This window comes from Physella acuta, unplaced genomic scaffold, assembly GCF_028476545.2.
Source record: "Physella acuta isolate Inbredline_101_S28 unplaced genomic scaffold, ASM2847654v3 ptg000432l, whole genome shotgun sequence".
NCBI classification, from domain to species: Eukaryota; Metazoa; Mollusca; class Gastropoda; family Physidae; genus Physella; species Physella acuta.
In genome coordinates, this window is record NW_026731951.1 from 69,104 (window position 1) to 90,701 (window position 21,598).

The following is a 21,598-nucleotide window of genomic DNA, read 5'->3' on the forward strand; positions in this document are numbered from 1 at the left end:
CACGCATCAATCACACCTTCAATATCTTTGGTTTTAATTGTAATATTGCAGGTAATTTTGCGTCACAATATTATACTTCGTATCGTCCCTTCTTTCCAACTGCAGCCTGCTTTTCTTTCTGCATGTGATTGCATAGCCTGAGTATATTCAGGAACAATCATTACGGCAACAGCGTTTGGAGTTTCTCTCATCTGTTGCCATCCACAGCTAAGGAGCTTCAGCTGCCCGGCTGACTTAGGAATCTTGGATACGAAATCATAAGCTCCTCGTGCGCCAATCAATAATACGAACATGGTTTTCATTTTGAACGTATATAACTCGTTAGATTGATTAATTAAATATGGTTTCATCAATTACCAACCTTTAGAACACCCCTCCCCTTGATAACCAGCAGTACAACCAGACCGACATCCACCTGTAGCTACAAAACATGTCTCAGTTGGGTCGTTACAGTTGCAGGTGTTGGTACACTCTAGTCCCAATCTAGCACTATCACATTCAATATCTTGAGGAAAAATAAATACGTTTTTACACAAAAGTAAAACACTTAATTTTATATTTTTCATAATAATGTGGTAACATCCCATATTGCAGGGTGTATTTTACTCTATTATGTAATGCCTTTTTAAGTTGGCAAGTTATTCAGAATTGCATTAAAACATTTTAATCATAGGTAAAAAATCTTTTAAAAACAAGAATTCTATTTACTTAGAGACCCCACTCTATAGTTTATGTTACTAAAGCTGTTGTTTGAACATGCTTGCTGTGATACCCTGTTCGATCTGGTATATTCGAAACCTATATTGCGTCTAGAGGATCTGGTAGTTATTTATATCTAATCCAGCTTATTTCCTCTATGTTACAATATTATCGCACGACTGGAACTGTTAAGCTTGTGAATACTAAATTGAAATAGCACATAATCCTACCACCAAAGATCTCGACTTCACACAGAGTTAGATAGGTTCTCACTGTAATGTTTACACTTTGAACATATATAGCGGTGGTTGTGATGTTGTACACAGACACGTTTAGTTTGGAATCATCCGTGTAGTTCAACTGTAGCTGGTTATTTTTATTGTAGGCCACAAGGTTAAACCCTCGTAGACGTTGCTGATAGTCACCTGATGATGCACGGCAAGAGAGGATACATTAGTACATGCCAAGTGTTAGAGCAGATGCATTTCATTAATAACGTCTAAAGTTCAGTTCTCAGCCTCGTAGGCTATCTTTCACTAACTGAGAAAGCAAGTCAGTGGGCGCTGAGTAGAACTTATAATGTCTTCAAAGAAACACACACAGTGGATAGTAAATTTAGAGAGGAAATGATACTTTATGAAACACAAAACAGTGTGATTCTGCTTGAATCTGTTCTTAAGTTTAAACGGCCAATGTGAAAAAAGGCCTTTGTGCCTACAATTGTAACCGTTGTTTGAATAAATTTGAATTTGAAATTTGAATAAATTTGAATTAAATTTGAATTTGAATTTGAAATTTGAAGTTAGTATGCTTTTAAAATTCGTAAACTGCGAAATAAACTCCTCAGCTCTTACCTCTGTTGTAAAGCACAAATCTGTCCACTCTGTGTTCACGGGTCAAGTTAATCCCCCATCGACCATTAACACCAAGTGTATGTGAACAAGAACCCTGCCCGTAGAAATCATTACTGTTGTTGCCGTCAACCGCTTTAGAGGAGTCGTAGATGACTCCGCTTTCATTGTAGTTGGTGGACTGCCAAGTTTTTTGGTGTAAAGCCACATTTCGACCTTAAATAATAATGTCGTGAAAACAATTTTTATTTTAGTGTTTGGCATCTTTGTTATATAATGAATATTCATATCCAGATATTGCACATTATTTAATAAATACCTCCGTTAATGTTTAAAGAACACACGGTAACTGCCCTTAAAAATGTGAGCGTAACTTTAATCGCTCTAAGAGAAGAACAAAGAAGGATGTCTTTGACTCTGCTAGTTACTGGAATCATGGAGAAGTACGTGATGCCTGTGTCAGCACCAGTTACGTTTGTTAGTTTGATCGTTATGTTGGTGTTAGAAAACACTCCTGTGAAAATAACGGTAGTCAAAAATATTAAAGCTATGTATGTGCATTCTACATTAATAAACTACCATCGATATGTTTTAAAAAAACTAACAGAGTGTTAAATGCATGTTTGCATGTTAAGCTTCTAGACCCTCCTAATAACAGTAGGGTAGTGAACAATTTTATAGAACAGATAGGTAATATGCTAAAGAGACAAGCGGCTGAATTACTTTAAATGTGATTAGAAAAAGTACTTGTAATTACAATAGATGCATAATAAGCATTGACGTAATTATTTAAAGTTTTGACTATTTAATTATTTATATTAAATAGTGATTGATTAAAATTAGTGACATGAGGTTTATCAGAACTATAACCAAAATGTTTAGTTAGTAAACTTGCATTATATTTTATCACATTTCAAGTCTGTAAAATACTATGCCCACAAGACTAGGCCAATGGCACGTAATAATATTTCGCATAAAAATTGTAATAAATATCAAAAATAATAATTTGATTAATAAACTGCGTTAAATAAGTAGATAATTATTGGCCACGTTTTAGTGGAGTTTACATTCCTGCGGCATCTCACCTGTATCGTTTAAACTCAGCCGTAACCACGTGATAATATAAGCCGTATCCCACGTGATCGTTACTGTTTTGAGATTTGAGCAAGTGTCGTCATCGCCATCATCTATCAAGGAGTTGGAGGGTGTGAGCTTAGCGCCAACTGTTGCCAAGTCCTCTGTGTAATAACATATCAGATCGTAGAATTTGAGATACATACACGCACATTAGTTTTGTATTGTCTTTTAAAATCAACTTACGGTACTGACAGAGTGGACCAAACCAGCCCCGCTCACAACTTGACCCAGCTAAACACAGACCTTGGTCATCATATCTGTTGTTGACACAGTGACATTTGTATTGACAGCTGGAGCCAAACCATCCCGATTTGCATGTATTAATAGGTCCTATTTTGTAAACACATACGTTGATTTAAATACAGAATTTGAATCATGATGTAGCATATATTGATAGAGGCTATTTTTCGTCAGTAAAATTGGTTTTTGCAATTGTGTCCGTGACTGTGTCAGTATGTCTGTGAACACGAAAAGTTAAGTACCATTTCACTTTTTAGCGAAATTAAATATTGAAGTATTATATAAAATATGTAGCTCTGTATCGACTTTTCAGCGAATTCCGATAACCGGAAATTGTAATTACTCTACTTCTGGTTTTCAAAAAGCCAATAACTTGAGTACTGTTTAAGTTATATTGAAGACATTTTACTTATAGGTAATACTTATAAGTATTACATTGTATGCGAAGTTTTCTATAAACTTTTTAAAGATCTTTTATAACTAGGAGGGGTTTTGGGAAACAGATTACGTGAGTACTTTTCAGTAAGGAAAACGAATTTTTTATAGAAGTATAAGATCTCATATTTTAATTTTCCCAATTTTATATTGACCTCCAACTACCGGAAGTGGTACTTTCCGCTCTATGATACAAAACCTGATGCGATATTATATATTTTCTACTCGGTTATATTATATTTAGAAATGTGAGTATTACAAAAATATTAAACAAAACATTTCTATACTGAGATTGAACTGGCAGTGACATTTCCCGTCATGTTATATAAGAATCTAATATAAAGATTATCAATCCCGTTTTTTACTAAACGATTATAAATCAACAAAAGATTTACGATTTTAGTTGTAATATTCTATTCCATACCATACATTTTATCAACTGTAGAAATATCATTCTGCAAGGCACCGGAAATTAAGACTTAAAAACAGGCTAATCAGTAGGGGTCCTAATGTTTTTTATGTTGTTATAATTAAAGCAAACACATTAGATAAGAACCCGATTACAGCACTTCAGTGTCAAGAGTCATTATGTCACTGATTAGATTCATGTGCAACTGAGCAATCTCAATAAATTTACTTTGTGTCTATTTAATATCCTTTCAGGGAGATAATTCAGGGTTAGACAAATAAAGAAGAAAGGCTTATCAAATAGAGTTGTCTTTCCTGCAATAGGCAATTTTTTTTTTTAAATTGAAAGAGAACTGAATGATTGATTAGACCAATGTTCGTATGGTCTATTCGCACACACAACCCAGTTTCTTACATATTAGGTTAGCACTGTTGTTTTTTTTTCACTTTTATAAAACTCACTACATTACTTAACAGTTTTAAACATCAAGGGGGATTTAAAATCTTACTACACCCACATTGATTTTTAATTTAGTAGTCAATGTTTTATTATATATAAGCTTAATTCATTTTGAAACGTATATAACATATCAATAAATGTATAATATGTATTCGTTTGCCATATGTTATAACGAATGCTATTAGCAAGATATAAAAAATATACATAGCTCTAGTTAACTCCGATAAACGCTATACCTGCTTTGTATAGCTGTGTTTTACGTGTATAATAACTTTGGTGCTAAACAGTTAAAATTGAATCTATTGGTATACACACAGCTTAATCAAATAGGCCAAGTTTTATAACAGATCCAATAAAATACAAGTTTCAGTAATTAGTGTAGTCAAATCATTTTTTGAAGAACCAGAAGTCCATTACTTTAAAAAGTTAAACCATAATTTAAAGCGTGTGCATTTTTAAGCGATCGACAATTAGTAATGTATCTTTATCTCCCCTATTAATTTTAATATAGGACATTTTTAAAATTAATTCGTCTCTTTAATTTATTTTTAAAAAATGATATGCATACATTGCTCTCGAAGAAGAACGGATCTGGACAGTTTGAATGAAATCGCTGCAATATAAGTGGGTCAAAATTGAGTATCAAGATTTGCTACAAACCCAGAATAAAACAAACCGACAGTTATGGCTAATTGAAAGCGTGTAAAAAAAACACAATAATACAGTATAAAAGCATACCTGAAGTAACATGTATAAAGTAGGTAGTACAGAAAAAGCACCAAAATACTTCAATGTACATGGTAAGGTACATGGTTTTGATAGCATTTGTGATTCGACACACTTGTTTCTTTCCACTCGTACACTTTCTCTGATAAGGTTTCTACAAAAATAACAAGCAGGTCCTATATAACATGAAAATGTAATCAACCAAGGTGTGCCTTGTTTAGTCTATGCAAATAAAGAGCTAAACATATCGAAATCGCGGTTCCGCTTTCACAAATTTCAGTGCCCTAGATACCGATAATCGATATTACACACCTTACCCCAAATTAACAGTCCGTACATAACAAGTACAAAAAATGACTCTGTTAGATTCGTGGTAAGTTCCTGTCATGGTTACGTCCCATGAATTAAGTTGTGTGTGATGTTTGTCTTTTACAATTAACGGTGGAAAGACGATTTTTAAATTAAAAATTCTCCCATTGTCTACACCTGCTCATCTAAAAGAATTGTCGAGTAAGGGGAGCGAAAAGAACAATTAGGCGCCGAATTTTTAACATATGTTCTATAAACGCACATATATCAACGTATATAGGCTATATTTTACTGCATTTCTTCAACAAACACACATACAGAGTCAGAGAGTTAATGTCATCTTTATAAGGTTGACATGATATATATATATATATATATATATATAAGTGTATATAGGCGAGTATTTCCGGTTGTGACTGATTATGACACAGGAAATAATTTGGAGGAGAACTAAAATCTCTAATGAGAAGTAAAACGTTGTTACACATAATAATGAAGTTTCTCACCTTTTATTTAAGTTACCAGCATGTACACAACACTACCAAAAGTTTATTTTGATTTTTCATGTTCCTTAAATTTTATCTTACATCAAACATGGGGTGTAACCTCTTTTTTTGGCTAGTTTGGTTTTGTTGTATTATTTTTATGTAGAGCGTACTTTTCATTGTACCCTGCTATTATCAAATGAGTGAATCATGTTTTACTGCCTATGGCAGTCTAACAGCCTCCGTCCGTCCGTCCGTCTGTCCGTCCGTCCGTCCGTCGTTCTGTACTTCTGTCTATATGCCTAAAGTTTAAACAATTTGATTTTAATGTTTAATGTGAAATATGTAGTTATTGTTATAATGTGGGTTTATAATATCGGTTTAAAGTGAAAATAAAACTCAGTTTTGTTTAAGTCGCCGTCCGTTTGTCCGTCCTTCTGTCTGTGTGTCGAAAGTTCAAATAATTTTTAAAATAAATAGTGTCCTATCATACACAATGTGGTTGTATTACATATTATAAATATGTAGCATTCTAATGTTGGTTAATAACATTGATTTAAAACAAAAATAAAACTCAATTTCTAAGAAATAGTTTACATTTGGTAAACTATGTGTAATTCAATCAACATTAAGCAATAAATAGTTTGTAAAGATCTATGATCAAGAATTATTTTAAATAAAATCACAAGTAAAATGTAGTTGTTTCCCTTCGTTAGTTTAAATAAATGTTAGTACTGCTACTATTAATGTAGCTACGCGATAAAGATAAAAAAAATGTTTTTCACCATACTATTAAAAAAAATAAAAAAAAAATATGCCTGTTTCTAGTAATGAGTAAACCTTTTAAAGCAGCCCACAAAATAAACAATTATTAAAAGCACATAATGTGGTGTGGTACACATTGACGATATTAGTAATCACATGATGGTTAAAAATACAATTAACCAATTGCACTCATTTAACAAGTTAATTGTATTTTTAACAATCACATGATGGTTAAAAATACAATTAACCTATTGCACTCATTTAACAAGCGAAACTTAGAAAATAATACAGATCATAATATTATTCCCTTTATGAAGACAATTTACCGAAAAATTGAGAAATGCAGACATGATCTAGAAAGGAAAACAAATCAACTCAAGTAATTATGTTTATTACTTACATGGAATACAATGGAGGGACAAACAATCGGGAAGTGAAAAATGAAATATGGGCAATGCAGAGAGGTTAATTTAAAATGTGACAAAATAAACGAAAAAAAAATGTTTAAAATATCTAATGCTTTGTAAATGATTTTACATTACAATACATCTTGGAGTAGAAAAGGAAAATTTGACCCAATATTGACACCGTAACAAACTATGACCTTAACATAACCATACATCTTAAGGCAATCATCCTTGACAAGTGACAGGACTGGCGTTAAATGATCACACCAATATACAAACTGTCTAAACAAAATATAATACAGGAATGTGTATTCTGTGCTAGCTGTACATTGTTGAAGCCTGCGATACGATTTTAGCTAAAGTGTCTATCCATTAAGTCTGGAGCACGCTATCGGTTAGTGTAAACATTTTCTTCTTCTTCTGTAGGCGGCGTCACATAATTGTTTGGCTTAGCTCTCGATAAGTTAGCAAAGTGTGAGTTGACTTCGTTCTGTCTCTCTAGGACTTTGTATAAACATCTGTACTGTTCCTGTTAGGTGAAATAAACATTCCAGTTAGGCTCATATTTCAGGACCAATCAAATTACAAAACAAAAATTCAAGTTGCAAGAATTTTGATCCCAAACTTTATTACAATTTTTCATTACAGTATCAATTCGTTGGATAATTATTATGCATTTTTTGACTATATATTGGATGTGATTACTTAAAAGCAAATTTAAATTTAAAAAAAAAAGTAATTAAAAACTATACGAATTACACACGAAATATTCTGATCATAAAATTGCTAACATAATGTTTACAAGATAATGTTAACAATTATCTATAGAACGGCAAATACTAAAGTTGCCAATATCAAAGTATTGCATATACATTGCATTAATAACGTCATGAAATTATAGATTAGGACTGTTTAACCCTAACTATACCGTAGTGAACGTCTTCTTACAGCAGTTAGCGTCAACAAAACTCCCTCATGTCTCAGCTTGTCCGCAGTATGTACAACATGTATTCGCCCTGTATCTTCCGCTTCTCTTATCACATTATATACAGCGATGAAAATTCCTTTCCGATCAACCTTACCACTAAAAAATAGCTTTGATTAAAAAAAAGATTACACTATATATAGAGAAATCATTGAATGATACGTTTCTTAAAACAATGTCTGTATCTTAAACATAACATTAAGTGCATAAAAATCTATTAAGTTGTAAACCTGCAGTGGACAACAATAGGCCTTGATGCACCCCCTAACGCCACCCTCTGTTCAAAGTCCACAAGTCCCCACGGTGTTAGAGGCACACCTTTGTCTGGCCACGATGTGAAGTGGAACTGGGTGAACTGATGCGCCGGTTTGTTTTTCTGTAAAAACGCATGGGTATGAAATTGTACTTGCATAGTATAATTTAATATGATTTAGTTTAAAAAATGCTTAGATGTTACCGTAAATGTGAATTTTACCAAGTTCCAGATTCTATTGAACATGTTTACTTTGCTAAGTTCCAATTTCCGCAAATTGTAGTCAGCGAACACATGTGTTGTTGTTAGCTTCACTTTGATGTCACCAAATTTTATTGACCCTTCTGTAGGCCAGTAGTGAGAACATTCCTCCTGAAAATCAGATGTATACAATATCAAACTCAAGACACAAAATTACTTTTCGCGCTCTATTTTAGAGAGTTGAATGTTCATGTGTGTGTATTATTATATTACATGTGTAAAGAAAGATGCTCCTGTGTTTGTCTTGGAACTTATAAAAATAAATTCTATGGTATCATGCTTCATGTGCAGGTATGTTTAGATAACTGTTAGATCGTGATAAGGTGAAAACAAATTCGTTACCTTCCTTTCCTCTATCCGATTATCCAACATTATAACTTTATCAACTTTTTGTTCCCACAACATTCGAACAAAGTCGATGACGCTTGATTCATTTGGGCCTTTGACCAACAGTTTAAATTAGATTGCTGGTTTATCTTCGAAATGTAAGTTCACTTGTGCATTTAAATGTATACATGATAAGCTATATAAACTAAAATGCAAATAAACTAAAAATACTACCTTGTAATGCGATAAATTTATCTTCATCTTTGTAGCCCTAGAAATTAATGAATTAAATAACACGCTTTTTAGAAGACTAGAAGACTTATTTTAACAAAGACATTTAGGCTATATAATGACTAACAACGTTATCAATTTATATTTATTAAAAAAAAACACATTCTGCGAATGATTAATACATATACCTCTGTAGCATTTATGTAGTCGTCTTTAATGTCTTTTGTGTTGATTTTGTGATGGAAGGGGGGAAAGTCGTCTGCAAACATTGTCGCTCATTACATCAAAAAATGAATAGCGTATGAGATTATTTAACTAGATACATACAATACTCCGAGTGTGGCTTTATATGAAATTTGTCAGTGGGTTAGTTTTATAATGTTTTTAATGCCCGTCCGCGCGTTGCCGCGGTCTCAGAATAAAGTATGACGTAATATTTTAAGAGTGTTTCATCATTGTGTTACCAATCGTATATTCTTAGCAGTGTGACCTTGTTTTCTAAAACTGAGTTATCTAAATGTAAACAATGCCTGTGCTTGGATAATCCAAGTTAGATCATATGTATCTTGACACTACCGCATGAAAGCCTGGAGTGTAAGTTAATCACTCCCTGTAATAATGAGGTTGAACACACTTCAGTGACTACCAATTTGTCAGGGACTTAGATGGGCGCTCTCGGGAGCCCCCGATTACACTACCGCAGGGGACGACGTACGGCCCCTGACTACCTAAAACTAACGTAGGCGCCATGGTGCTTAATGGGTAACACAGGGCGCCAAATAGGACAGAGAAGAATCGAATCGCGCCCTGCCTGGTTGACACCCCGTCGAATTTGAATTATTTTTTTCGCAGATACCTCCTTAGGAGTATTCTCAACAACTCCCTAAAGTTCCATAGCGTTTGGACAAACAAATAAGCACACTGAGAGATAGACACACACATATTTTGCTTTATATATATATATATATATATATATATATATATATATATATATATATATATATATATATATATATATATATATATATATATATATATATATGGTTCCATGACAAATGATCTCAGGACAAATGATCTCAGACAAAATATCTCAGACAAAATATCTCACGGACAAATGATCTCAAGACAAATGATCTCAGGACAAATGATCTCAAGGACAAATGATCTCACGGACAAAAGATACCAGGACAAAATATAACAGGACAAATGATACCATGGACAATTGATCTCAGACAAAATATCTCAGACAAAATATCTCACAGTAAAATTTTAATAGTGTATTGGATGATTTTAGTTGATCTGAACATGTTTTTATTGACTGTCATATTTTATTTGTTTTCTGTTTAATATTGTTTATAGGCCTATATAATAATTGTGAGAAATGTTTACCTTTATAAATTTGTCATATTGCACTAAACATTTTAAAATTAACATTACTAATATAGTATGCAAAGATTAAAGAATTTTTTTCGATAGACAGAGTCGGTGGGCTTGACAAACATGAGACAATCCTACCAAGTCAGGTGGATTAAACTAGATAAAAGCGGATGAAATAACAATATAGACACACATTCATATCAAGGTGGCCGCCCTATTTGATGGCAGAGACATGCCTTAAGGGAAAGACAACCGACCTCAGAGGACAATACAACTAGCATCTAAAGTCAAAAGTTATGCGTCAGTCACACCTTAGTGATCAGGTGACACATGTTTATTTAAACGACAGCGGTCATCTCGGAGCTAAGTTTGTCGTAGTGTACATTCAAACAAAGCAGTATTGATGGTGCTTACTCAGCTATGGATTAGTTACCTACCAGAAAGGTTTTAGGATATTAGTTTCTGGTGAATTTATGTTTATTAAAGCCATACGTGGTGTAGCAGGCAAAGAGATTTGGAAATGTGAAATTAGAACATATCGAGCAAGAGTTCAAACAATACATGATCACATAGTAATGGAGAGGTGTGATCATAACCATGCACCTTCAAGCAAAAAAACAAAACAAAACGTAAGCGTTATGTTTGAGTTGATGCTGCAATGAAAACAATTGTATTACGTTACGAACCTGATGACCTTTTTACATTTTTCAAAAATAATTAGAGAGTTTTGAACATTAATGTTACTTTTTTTTAACCATTATCATTTATTATACCTTTCATGCTAAAGGGGTATGTTTGTTTTAATTTTTACTTTATCAAATCAAAAGCTGTTACAAAGTTTGATAAATCTTTTGATGCTTTGTTAATTAAGTTTAACAAATTCATTTTATTCACAATTATAATGCGTAAAAAAGTAAACAAAACCATGTTGACAGTCAATAAAAAATTTTCAAATCAACTAAAATCAACCAATACACTATTAAAATTTTGCTGTGAGATATTTTGTCTGAGATATTTTGTCTGAGATCATTTGTCCTTGATATCATTTGTCCTGATATATTTTGTCCTGGTATCTTTTGTCCGTGAGATCATTTGTCCTTGAGATCATTTGTCTTGAGATCATTTGTCTTGAGATCATTTGTCTTGAGATCATTTGTCCGTGAGATATTTTGTCTGAGATATTTTGTCTGAGATCATTTGTCCTGAGATCATTTGTCATGGAACCATATATATATATATATATATATATATATATATATATATATATATATATATATATATATATATATATATATATATATATATATATAATAGATTACTATAGCTTTTAAGAGGCTGCTATAAATACTCAATAGAAGGTATCTGGATTTTTTTTTAAAGTCGGCACCCTAGAAGCCCCAATTATTCTTTAGAGCCGTTTATGTGTTTATTATTGTATAGGAATAGCAATAGTTTTGGACAGATAATTAAATAACGCCTCTAAAATGCATCATTTCTTTTCTAATGAGATAGCAGCAACACGCTCAATGGGTACGGTAGCTTAATCAAGCAAATATATATACATAATGAAAGTCAGTATTTTCAAATTGAGATAAATATAAGTCTAAATTGTATGTAAGATTTTGAGTTCACCTAAATAAATGCAATAATAATTATCTAAAACTCACGTGTACGAATACTTTTACATCTGTTATTTCTTTTCTTAGCGACTCTCTGTCCGAGAAATCGTGATTCGGTTTGTAATGAAGAGATTTTCTAAAAGCATATAGTATTTCTGTAAGTTAAATTATTTCATTTTTATCAGAATATTATAATGTATATATCATTTTGCCTGTCTGTAACTCGGTATAACTGAGCACACAGTTTCCAGTGGTAGAATATAATTAGGTTCATTAAATTAGATGGGGTATAAATTCATTATTGCTTTCCTTGATGGTTTAGTTAAATCAAATCTTAGGAATTAACTTAAACCAATAAAAATATAGCAAAACTTTATTTGATATTCAACTCCAGCTTTTTTATTGGATGTAGCGTTTTGTAGTTACATTAAAATATTATAATAAACGAGAAAGTTTAGGTGATATCACTCCCACTTTATTAATTTCTAGTATACAGATTATAGACAAAGTATTGTAACGGAGCACGAAAATCAAATGACATTTTGGCAGTGTTGACAGTTTTACTTCTCAGTACTTCATCATAGACGGAGTAAAAGGGACTTATTTTAATCGGGCTAAAATTCTAAATCCAGATTTATTAAAATGTTGGCGCTTTAAACGTAATTACGTAATCGAGTTGGAAAAATTGCGCTACGCAATTTTATCCGAGTGGGTGTAGGCCTACGTGTGTGTGTGTGTATGTGTGTGTGAACACGATAACTTGAGTACCGATACAGCTGGGTTGGTGAAATTTCACCTAAAAGTAATATATCAAAGTTGTAGTTCCCTCTCTATATTTCAGCTATTTCCGATATACGGAAGTGGAACTTATTGTCCCTTTGATTTTTCAAAAGCCTGTAACTTGAATACTGTTTCAGATAGGTAAATGAAATTACACATATAAGTAAAATATAAGTAATATAGATACTGGTTTGCTTAAGGTCAAATTTTGAGTAATTTCTGAAGACCGGAAGTAGTAAATAATGCTATTTCCGATTTATAATAAAAACGCATGTGAGTTTATAAAGTACTAATAATATTCCGCACTATTACACACACATTGTTTGCCTGTCACTTGGTGCACGATTCTTTTCGACGAGATCCTATTCTTTTTTTAAAAAGTTTAAGTAATTAAAAATGGACAAAAATCATGTCTATATCCCCAGTTGCCATCTCCCTTGGCATTATATAAGTATATTCAAGCAAGTTTAGGGGAAATAATCACGCTTTATTTAAAATTGAATTAGTCCAGAAGTTATATGTCAGGGTCACATATTTTCTTCTTTAACAATAATTTTGCAGTCATAAAACTACTTTTATATCTGAAGTTGAACGATACCCATAATCACAGCTCGACTTTAAAGAAGGAAATATTTCCCCTAAACTTTCCCATATTTTGTTGTATGAAAGTAAAGGCTGAGAGGGCAAGTTCTGAAGTTTTCATAAAAATTATAAATAAAGTAAACTATTCCATTATTAAACACTTATTTCCGCTTTCGTAATATTTTCATAGAGAAAAATCGCGTAGAAAAATAATCTCTCTCCAAAGTGATTAAAAAATTATCAAATTCGTATGTTGTTTTGAGAAATTTGAGATAGTCTAGATTGGATGATTTTTATACCCCCCCCCCCCGCATTAAATTTCGTCCAACTTTCTGAAACAGTAATTACGTAATTGCCATTTTAGAAAACGGAAATAGAGTAAAGTAAACCTTCGACAATCATAGGTCATTCAAAATCTGAGACTAATTCAAGTAAAATATCGTATACTTATGTATGAAAATAATACTTAAGCGAAATAAAAGTTATATGCATTTTAAAAACTGCAACTACCGCTTCCGAATACCGGAAATCGCTCAAAAATGAATACTAAAGCAACACATTTAATTTATATATATATTATATGTATATATGTATGAAATTTCAGTAACCTAACTAACACTGCACCGAAGTTATCATGATTACTTACACACAGAAACACGACTTGATAACAAAACTAAGTTTTCTAAGTTTCGCTAGTTTTTAAAACGTCAAAATGTGTCAGAATTTATATTCCGTTATATCTTTAAATTATGCAGCATAGTTATAATACTTTGCTTATGATCTGTATACGTGAAAGTAAAGAAAAAATAGAAAAGTGTAGAAAAGTATATACACTACTCGTTGTAATTTGGTGATAAAATGCACACTACGGTTTATAGAAAGTAATTTCATGGGTCCCCGATAGATCGAGCGCATTAAGCTATTGTTTGTTCTGTGTTTGTAATTTCGGTACAGAATATGCTTACATTAAATTTAATTTGTAAATTTATTTTTCGCGGAAAACCCCATACCAAAGTACTGATTACAAACAGAAATACACACTACAATATTTTAATGCTACATTAAAATACCGAACACTAATACTAACTGTACTTAAAAAAAATCCACACACAAACACGGACAGCACAAACACCCTACCAAAATACCGATCGCGCTTATATTCATCTCGAGACAAAGCGACTAATTTCTATCACAATAAACCCCCAACGAAAACATAGATTATACTCACATTAAACTCTTCAATGTAAAATTGTCTTCCGTCAGTCTGCATTGAGTCATGTAGCTCTGAGACCAACACCTCCTTGCCGTTGGCGCACGAGTTGTTACGGTTTTTGTTTCTATCACAAATACTTTGTTCACTGATTATTTCAATATTGCCTTTCAGTCTTTTATTTTTCGGCCTGTTTAAAATATATAAAGAACCTGAATAATCTAACACTAAAGTTGTTAACGTTGTTGGAAAAAGATGCCTTAAAAGTAATGTACCTATAAATGCAAGTTAGTGTATCTAACACTGAAACATTTGGCCTTGGCATGAGATACTTAACAGAAATATTTATAGGTATGATACGTTACCTCAATAAAATAGCAGCGATAACCACAGCTATAACAGCCAAAACTCCAACTATTATAACAATACTTGTTGTCGTTGAGGAACTATCCTCTTTTAGAAATTGCGTAGCTACAGTGCAACAAAGAGAATAAAAAATTCCATTAATTCCTGTTATGTATACAGTGTTTAAAATCCAATAGCGTATGAGTTACCAGCTGACACATACCATAGTAAAGGTGCATTACATATCAAGTGATGTAAACGTGCTATTACCTTCAATGAGACATGCGCCGTTTGTGTTGTTACAAATAGTATCCTTCTCGTTGACCGAACACAAGGTGCTACATGCTGTATTACAACCGTCTCCATAGTAACCTTTATCACACACTGCCGGAAGGTAGAGCATGTTACAACATTTTTATTGTCATACGATTACGTAATTAATTCACCATTTCATTAAATATAAAGTAATAGAAATGTATATCTTAATTACTCGTCTCGATAAGTTGTAAAATAAACTGCAAATATGTGACTTAACCTTGTTATATCAATTGAGGCTACCTTTAACACAAAGGTAACGTTGATATCCAGATAGTAGAGCCTACCTTGATCACAAAAGTTTCCCTTATATCCAGATAGTAGAGCCTACCTTGATCAAAAAAGTTTCCCTTATATCCAGATAGTAGAGCCTACCTTGATCACAAAAGTTTCCCTTATATCCAGATAGTAGAGCCTACCTTGATCACAAATTTTATAATATCCAGATAGTAGAGCCTACCTTGATCACAAAAGTTTCCCTTATATCCAGATAGTAGAGCCTACCTTGATCACAAAAGTTTCCCTTATATCCAACTTTACACTTGAAACAGTGACCGGTAGTCGAATTACATTGTGAACTTAAACAGTAGTCAGAGCAAGTACTTTTACAGTTGACTCCAAAAAAGCCTTCTGCGCAGTCTGCATTGAAAGTGTGAGTCAAGAAAAAACATGAATAGTTTATTACCTAAAAATATAGACTCGTGTCCCTGTTTTTTATATTGTCTTAAATGTTACCTTGATCACAAAAGAAGCCCCTTTTGCCGACGTTACAACTTAAACACCGACCATTGGTTCTGTCACAAAGGGAGTTTGTGCAGTCGGTGCTACAAGGCTCGCTACATCGATCTCCATACATAGTAGGTCTGCAATCTTCGTATTGTTATAAAATTATAAAATTATAAAATTATATATATATATATATATATATATATATATATATATATATATATATATATATATATATACATATATATATATATATACATATATATATATATATACATATATATATACATATATATATATATATATATATACATATATATATATACATATATATATATATATATATATATATATATATATATATATACATATATATATATATATATATATATATATATATATATATATATATATATATATATATATATATATATATTCATATATATACATATATATATACATATATATATACATATATATATACATATATATACATACATATATCTACATATATCTACATATATCTACATCTGCATCTGCATGTGCATTCACATCTACATCTACATCTACATCTACATCTACATCTACATCTACATCTACATCTACATCTACATCTACATCTACATCTACATCTACATCTACATCTACATCTACATCTACATCTACATCTACATCTACATCTACATCTACATCTACATCTACATCTACATCTACATCTACATCTACATCTACATCTACATCTACATCTACATCTACATCTACATCTACATCTACATCTACATCTACATCTACATCTACATCTACATCTACATCTACATCTACATCTACATCTACATCTACATCTACATCTACATCTACATCTACATCTACATCTACATCTACATCTACATCTACATCTACATCTACATCTACATCTACATCTACATCTACATCTACATCTACATCTACATCTACATCTACATCTACATCTACATCTACATCTACATCTACATCTACATCTACATCTACATCTACATCTACATCTACATCTACATCTACATCGCTCCTACGTATCTGTCTGTCCGTTAGTCCTTCTACCCTCCCAACTACCGAACCACCCACCCAAAAAAAAAAAAAACAACTGCCCTCTGTTCCAGCAAAACAGCAACCTAAATTCTACGTATCTCACTCGTTTCACAAAACATGCCCTCAGTTCCAATAGGGCAGTTGATGCAGGAACCGTCATCCTGGCTACACAGTTGTTCTTTACAGTCCTCGCTGCATCTTTGTGCACAGTTCGGACCGTAGTATGTAGCCTCACAGGCTTATTTAGAAACAAGATGGCATACTGTATTGTTTATGTCTTTAGAAAGCTAGGTTTACAGCTGTCTAATTGTGGCATACAATATTATCATGCAGTAAAAAAATATACATTATTTACATTCTGTATATATATATATATATATATATATATATATATATATATATATATATATATATATATATATATATATACTAGCCGTCCCGGCCAGGCCCTGCTCTGGCTTCTGTGAAAAACCTTTCTGTTAAAGACCATTACCTGTGTGTTTAGTAATCATCACAAACCCGGCATTGCCTACCCAAACCACAACCAACAAAACGCAAACATAACGCTAACACAATTACAAATACAAACGAAAACAAAAACCTATCAACAAACCCAACCACAACCACAAACACCAATACGAACACAAAGAAAAAAACAAACGAAAAAGCAAACGAAAACAAACCAAATCCAAACGCAAAACCAACCACAAACACAAACCCAAAGAAAAAACACAAACGAAAACAAACCAAATCCAAACGCAAAACCAGCCAAAAACACAAATAGAAACCCAAAGAAAAAAACACAAACAAAAACGAAAAAAGAAAGAACAAAAACGAACCAAATAAAAACTCAACCACTAACGCAAACCCACCTAAACACAAAGAAAACACTAACGCGAACATAAATGCCCGGGGCGGAATCACCTGTTTTAGCTTAATGAACGACTATAGTACCCCAACTTATTCATAGTCTTTTGCACTCACTAAAACGAACGCGCCTGTTTCAATTTAATGAACAATTTTAATACTCCAAGCTTATCCGTAAAATACCTACAGCATTTGCACTTGATCAATCCCCGCTAATTATGTAATTATTTTTTTTCAACACCAAAACAAAGTAATAAAAAGTAAATTATTTTCCACTAATGCAATGGTTTTATAAAGGGAAGTAATTGTGTTTTCCTAATTTATCAAAGGGAAGTAAGTGCTATAGGACTAAATAAAGACATAATTAGAATTTTTGTAAAAGATGATATTGTTTTAAAACTTGTGTTTCATGAACATGCCGAAAATTATTACATTCAGTTTGATAAATAAAAAATTATTCCCCAAAACTTTCAATATTAATTTTTTAACTCATAAATTTAGACCGTAAGGACTTTAAATATATCTAACACTTTAATCCATGGAAGTATGTCAACGACAAACATGTATTTTTACATACAGAACTGAGCTTTATATATTATATATATATATATATATATATATATATATATATATATATATATATATATATATATATATATATATATATATATATATATATATATATATATATATATATATATATATATATGTATATATATATATATGTATATATATATATATATATATATATATATATATATATATATATATATATATATATATATATATATATATATATATATATATATATATATATATATATATATATATATATATATATATATATATATATATATAATTTCGTTGGGAAACATTTTGTTGATGTACTAGCAGGGGCGGAACTACAGTGCCACCAGACCCCGCAATGAGGGGGGGGGCACGCCGTTTAGGGGGCCCAAAGCCGCCCATAATCATTTTTTTTTTATAGTTAAAATTAATTTTCTTGCATTTTTGACCTGATGGTTGTTTTGAAAAAAGAAAACTGTAGCTGCGGTTGGAGTATCTTTATACTATAGACACCATCACGCTCTTGTATATTCATTTTCCTACAATCAAATACACGCGTTGTTGGCAAAAATCTTTTTAAAAAACATCAATTGCGCGAGAGGCCGCTAGATATTAAGACGGCTTTTTGAGACCATCCCAAATTTGGTACTGATGGATAAAAGCACATCGGTGCTTTGTTGTCCCTTTTAAGTTCCTTTCTCAGACCTCCCATTCCGCTCTTAGCCTTACAAGAAGCGAATAGATAGCGCCCCACTAACTAAGCTGGCTCGTATCGGTGGTAGTGTAGATAAACTAACGCTCCAACAACTAATAGCCAAGAAATAAAGTACCGACATTGTTTACGTTTAATAAACACTGTTCTAGAAAACAAGGCAAACGTCTCAAATAAATACACGAACGATAGCGTGTTATATATATATATATATATATATATATATATATATATATATATATATATATATATATATATATATATATATATATATATATATACAACACAACCACAACACAAAACTAACACAACCACATCACAACCACAACACAACCACAACACAACCACAACACAACCACAACACAACCACAACACAACCACAACACAACCACAACACAACCACAACACAAACACAACACAACCACAACACAACCACAACACAACGCAACCACAACACAACCACAACAATAGAATCACCACCGAACAACATGCTTATCCTAGGCGTCCGCGCCCAGAGAGAGCCTTTCCAGCATTCTCTATACTATAATTCTAAATTTTCACCATCTGTTAACACCGAAAAACAAAAACAAAAAATAGTAATTTTGATAGTAATTTTGAGGGATCATAGTCTAATTAGAAAATAATGTAAATAATCTTAACATTTTTTTATTTTACTTATGAACCTTAACATATAATAATCAATGGGGTAGTAATAAAAAAAAATAACTTAAATTATTGAGAGTGAGTTGAATATTAAAAACACGTTTTCCCCGGCGTCTGCGCACAGAGAGAGCCTTTCCATTATTCTCAAAATGTCTAATTTTAACATCTGTTTCCATAACACCGAAAAACAAAAGCAAACAGATAGTAATTTTTGAGAAATCATAGACTAATTAGAAAATAATAATAAATAATTTAAATAATCTTAACATTTTTCTCTTTTAATTATGAACCTTAACATATAATAATCAATGCGGTAGTAATAAAAAAAATTATTGATGAGTTAAATATATTTTCAAATTACCTCCCTTGCAAAAATTACAACCAAAAAAAGTTGAATTAATTAGTTTTTTCTGCCTACTTTTACAAAAATGTATCCATTTTTTCTAGGATTATAAACGAAAATGATATTTGACATTGATCTTTTTAATATGTTTTAGCAATGTACGTGTATTTAATATTTTCTTTACGTTATGCAAAAAAGTAAAACCGGTGGCAATTATAAAATAGCTCTATGCTGTTATATAAACAAACCCTACTCTATTACTTATAATAAGACACTGTGGTGTACTGAAAAGCATAGTATGGTGCGATATGGCTTCAAAATCTATAGCGATGACAGACTGACACACGCTCAGCCCGCTTATATTATATATATATATATATATATATATATATATATATATATATATATATATATATATATATATATATTAGTTTAGTCACTGGCACCTTGATAGTGGTTCTGTAAATAACAAACAGATAACAGATCTAATACAGTAGTGATGTTATATAGTAGCTTAGACATGCTGTTACGTAATGAAAGATAGGCAAACGCTCAAACCACTTCCATAAATTATTTCCCTTTTTCAAATAGTCAAATAGGATTGCTCAAACGCTCTTTTTAATAGATTTGTAAAAACCAAATTAAACAGCAATTACTGGTCTTAATTATTATTTTTAAAAAAAGTACTAAGGAATGGTACAGTATAAAAATGAAAGGTAGTTAAAATTAATAATATAAATACAAAAAAACATAAAAATAAACATAACACGAGACACCATTATTTATACAAAGCTTCTCACGATTGATATACTTTTGACCGACTATATGAATAGGAGTATTAAACATAAATGAAAACAGAGATTTTCAAAACAGACCAATGCACTCATACACATGACATTGTTGTTGTGATAAGATTTAATTGAATTTTTTTTTCAAAACCCGATCAGGCCAAAAAGGAGTATCCTATGTTCGTATTGTGTATATATATATATATATATATATATATATATATATATATATATATATATATATATATATATATATATATATATATACATATATATATATATGGGGGGCCCAAAAATTTTGTTTGCGGGGTGGCCCATTTTTCCTAGTTCCGCCACTGTGTACTGGATATCGTTTTGTATACCTAAGTTTTTCAACTATTCAGAATTGCTTAGGTAACAAAATAATGTCTTACTTTCTTTACAAGAGCTCCCTCTGTAACCAGGAGCACAGGATGGACACGAACCGTCGACATTGTTGCATTGTTGATTCAGGCAAGTTTTGCAATTCTCTGCACATTTTGGGCCATAGTGTGAGTGAGTACACACTACCAACAAAAAATTACGAAAGATATATGAAAAAATAAAAATGAGGGTAAATACGAACATTATATATATATATATATATATATATATATATATATATATATATATATATATATA

At 31.7% G+C, this 21,598-nt stretch overlaps 2 protein-coding genes and 1 long non-coding RNA gene across 3 annotated transcripts; all 3 read right to left on the reverse strand.

Annotated features, from left to right (window-relative positions):
• Positions 1 to 353: 353 nt before the first annotated feature.
• Positions 354 to 3,949, reverse strand: LOC131942906 (uncharacterized). The gene is made up of 7 exons (XM_059302872.1): positions 3,927 to 3,949; positions 2,871 to 2,944; positions 2,636 to 2,788; positions 1,870 to 2,064; positions 1,554 to 1,766; positions 930 to 1,124; positions 354 to 505 (listed from the first exon to the last, which is right to left on the reverse strand). The coding sequence occupies exons 1-7, from the start codon at positions 3,947 to 3,949 to the stop codon at positions 354 to 356; spliced, it is 1,005 nt and encodes a 334-aa protein (XP_059158855.1).
• Positions 3,950 to 7,070: 3,121 nt separating this feature from the next.
• On the reverse strand, positions 7,071 to 8,488 carry LOC131942898 (receptor-type tyrosine-protein phosphatase epsilon-like). Its single transcript, XM_059302868.1, has 4 exons — positions 8,383 to 8,488; positions 8,138 to 8,283; positions 7,871 to 8,006; positions 7,071 to 7,451 (listed from the first exon to the last, which is right to left on the reverse strand). The coding sequence occupies exons 1-4, from the start codon at positions 8,404 to 8,406 to the stop codon at positions 7,311 to 7,313; spliced, it is 447 nt and encodes a 148-aa protein (XP_059158851.1). The 5' UTR covers positions 8,407 to 8,488; the 3' UTR covers positions 7,071 to 7,310.
• A 274-nt stretch (positions 8,489 to 8,762) lies between these two features.
• LOC131942901 (uncharacterized) lies at positions 8,763 to 9,241 on the reverse strand. The gene is made up of 3 exons (XR_009386823.1): positions 9,168 to 9,241; positions 8,983 to 9,019; positions 8,763 to 8,861 (listed from the first exon to the last, which is right to left on the reverse strand). It is a non-coding gene; the product is annotated as an uncharacterized LOC131942901 (long non-coding RNA).
• Between the last annotated feature and the right edge of the window lie 12,357 nt (positions 9,242 to 21,598).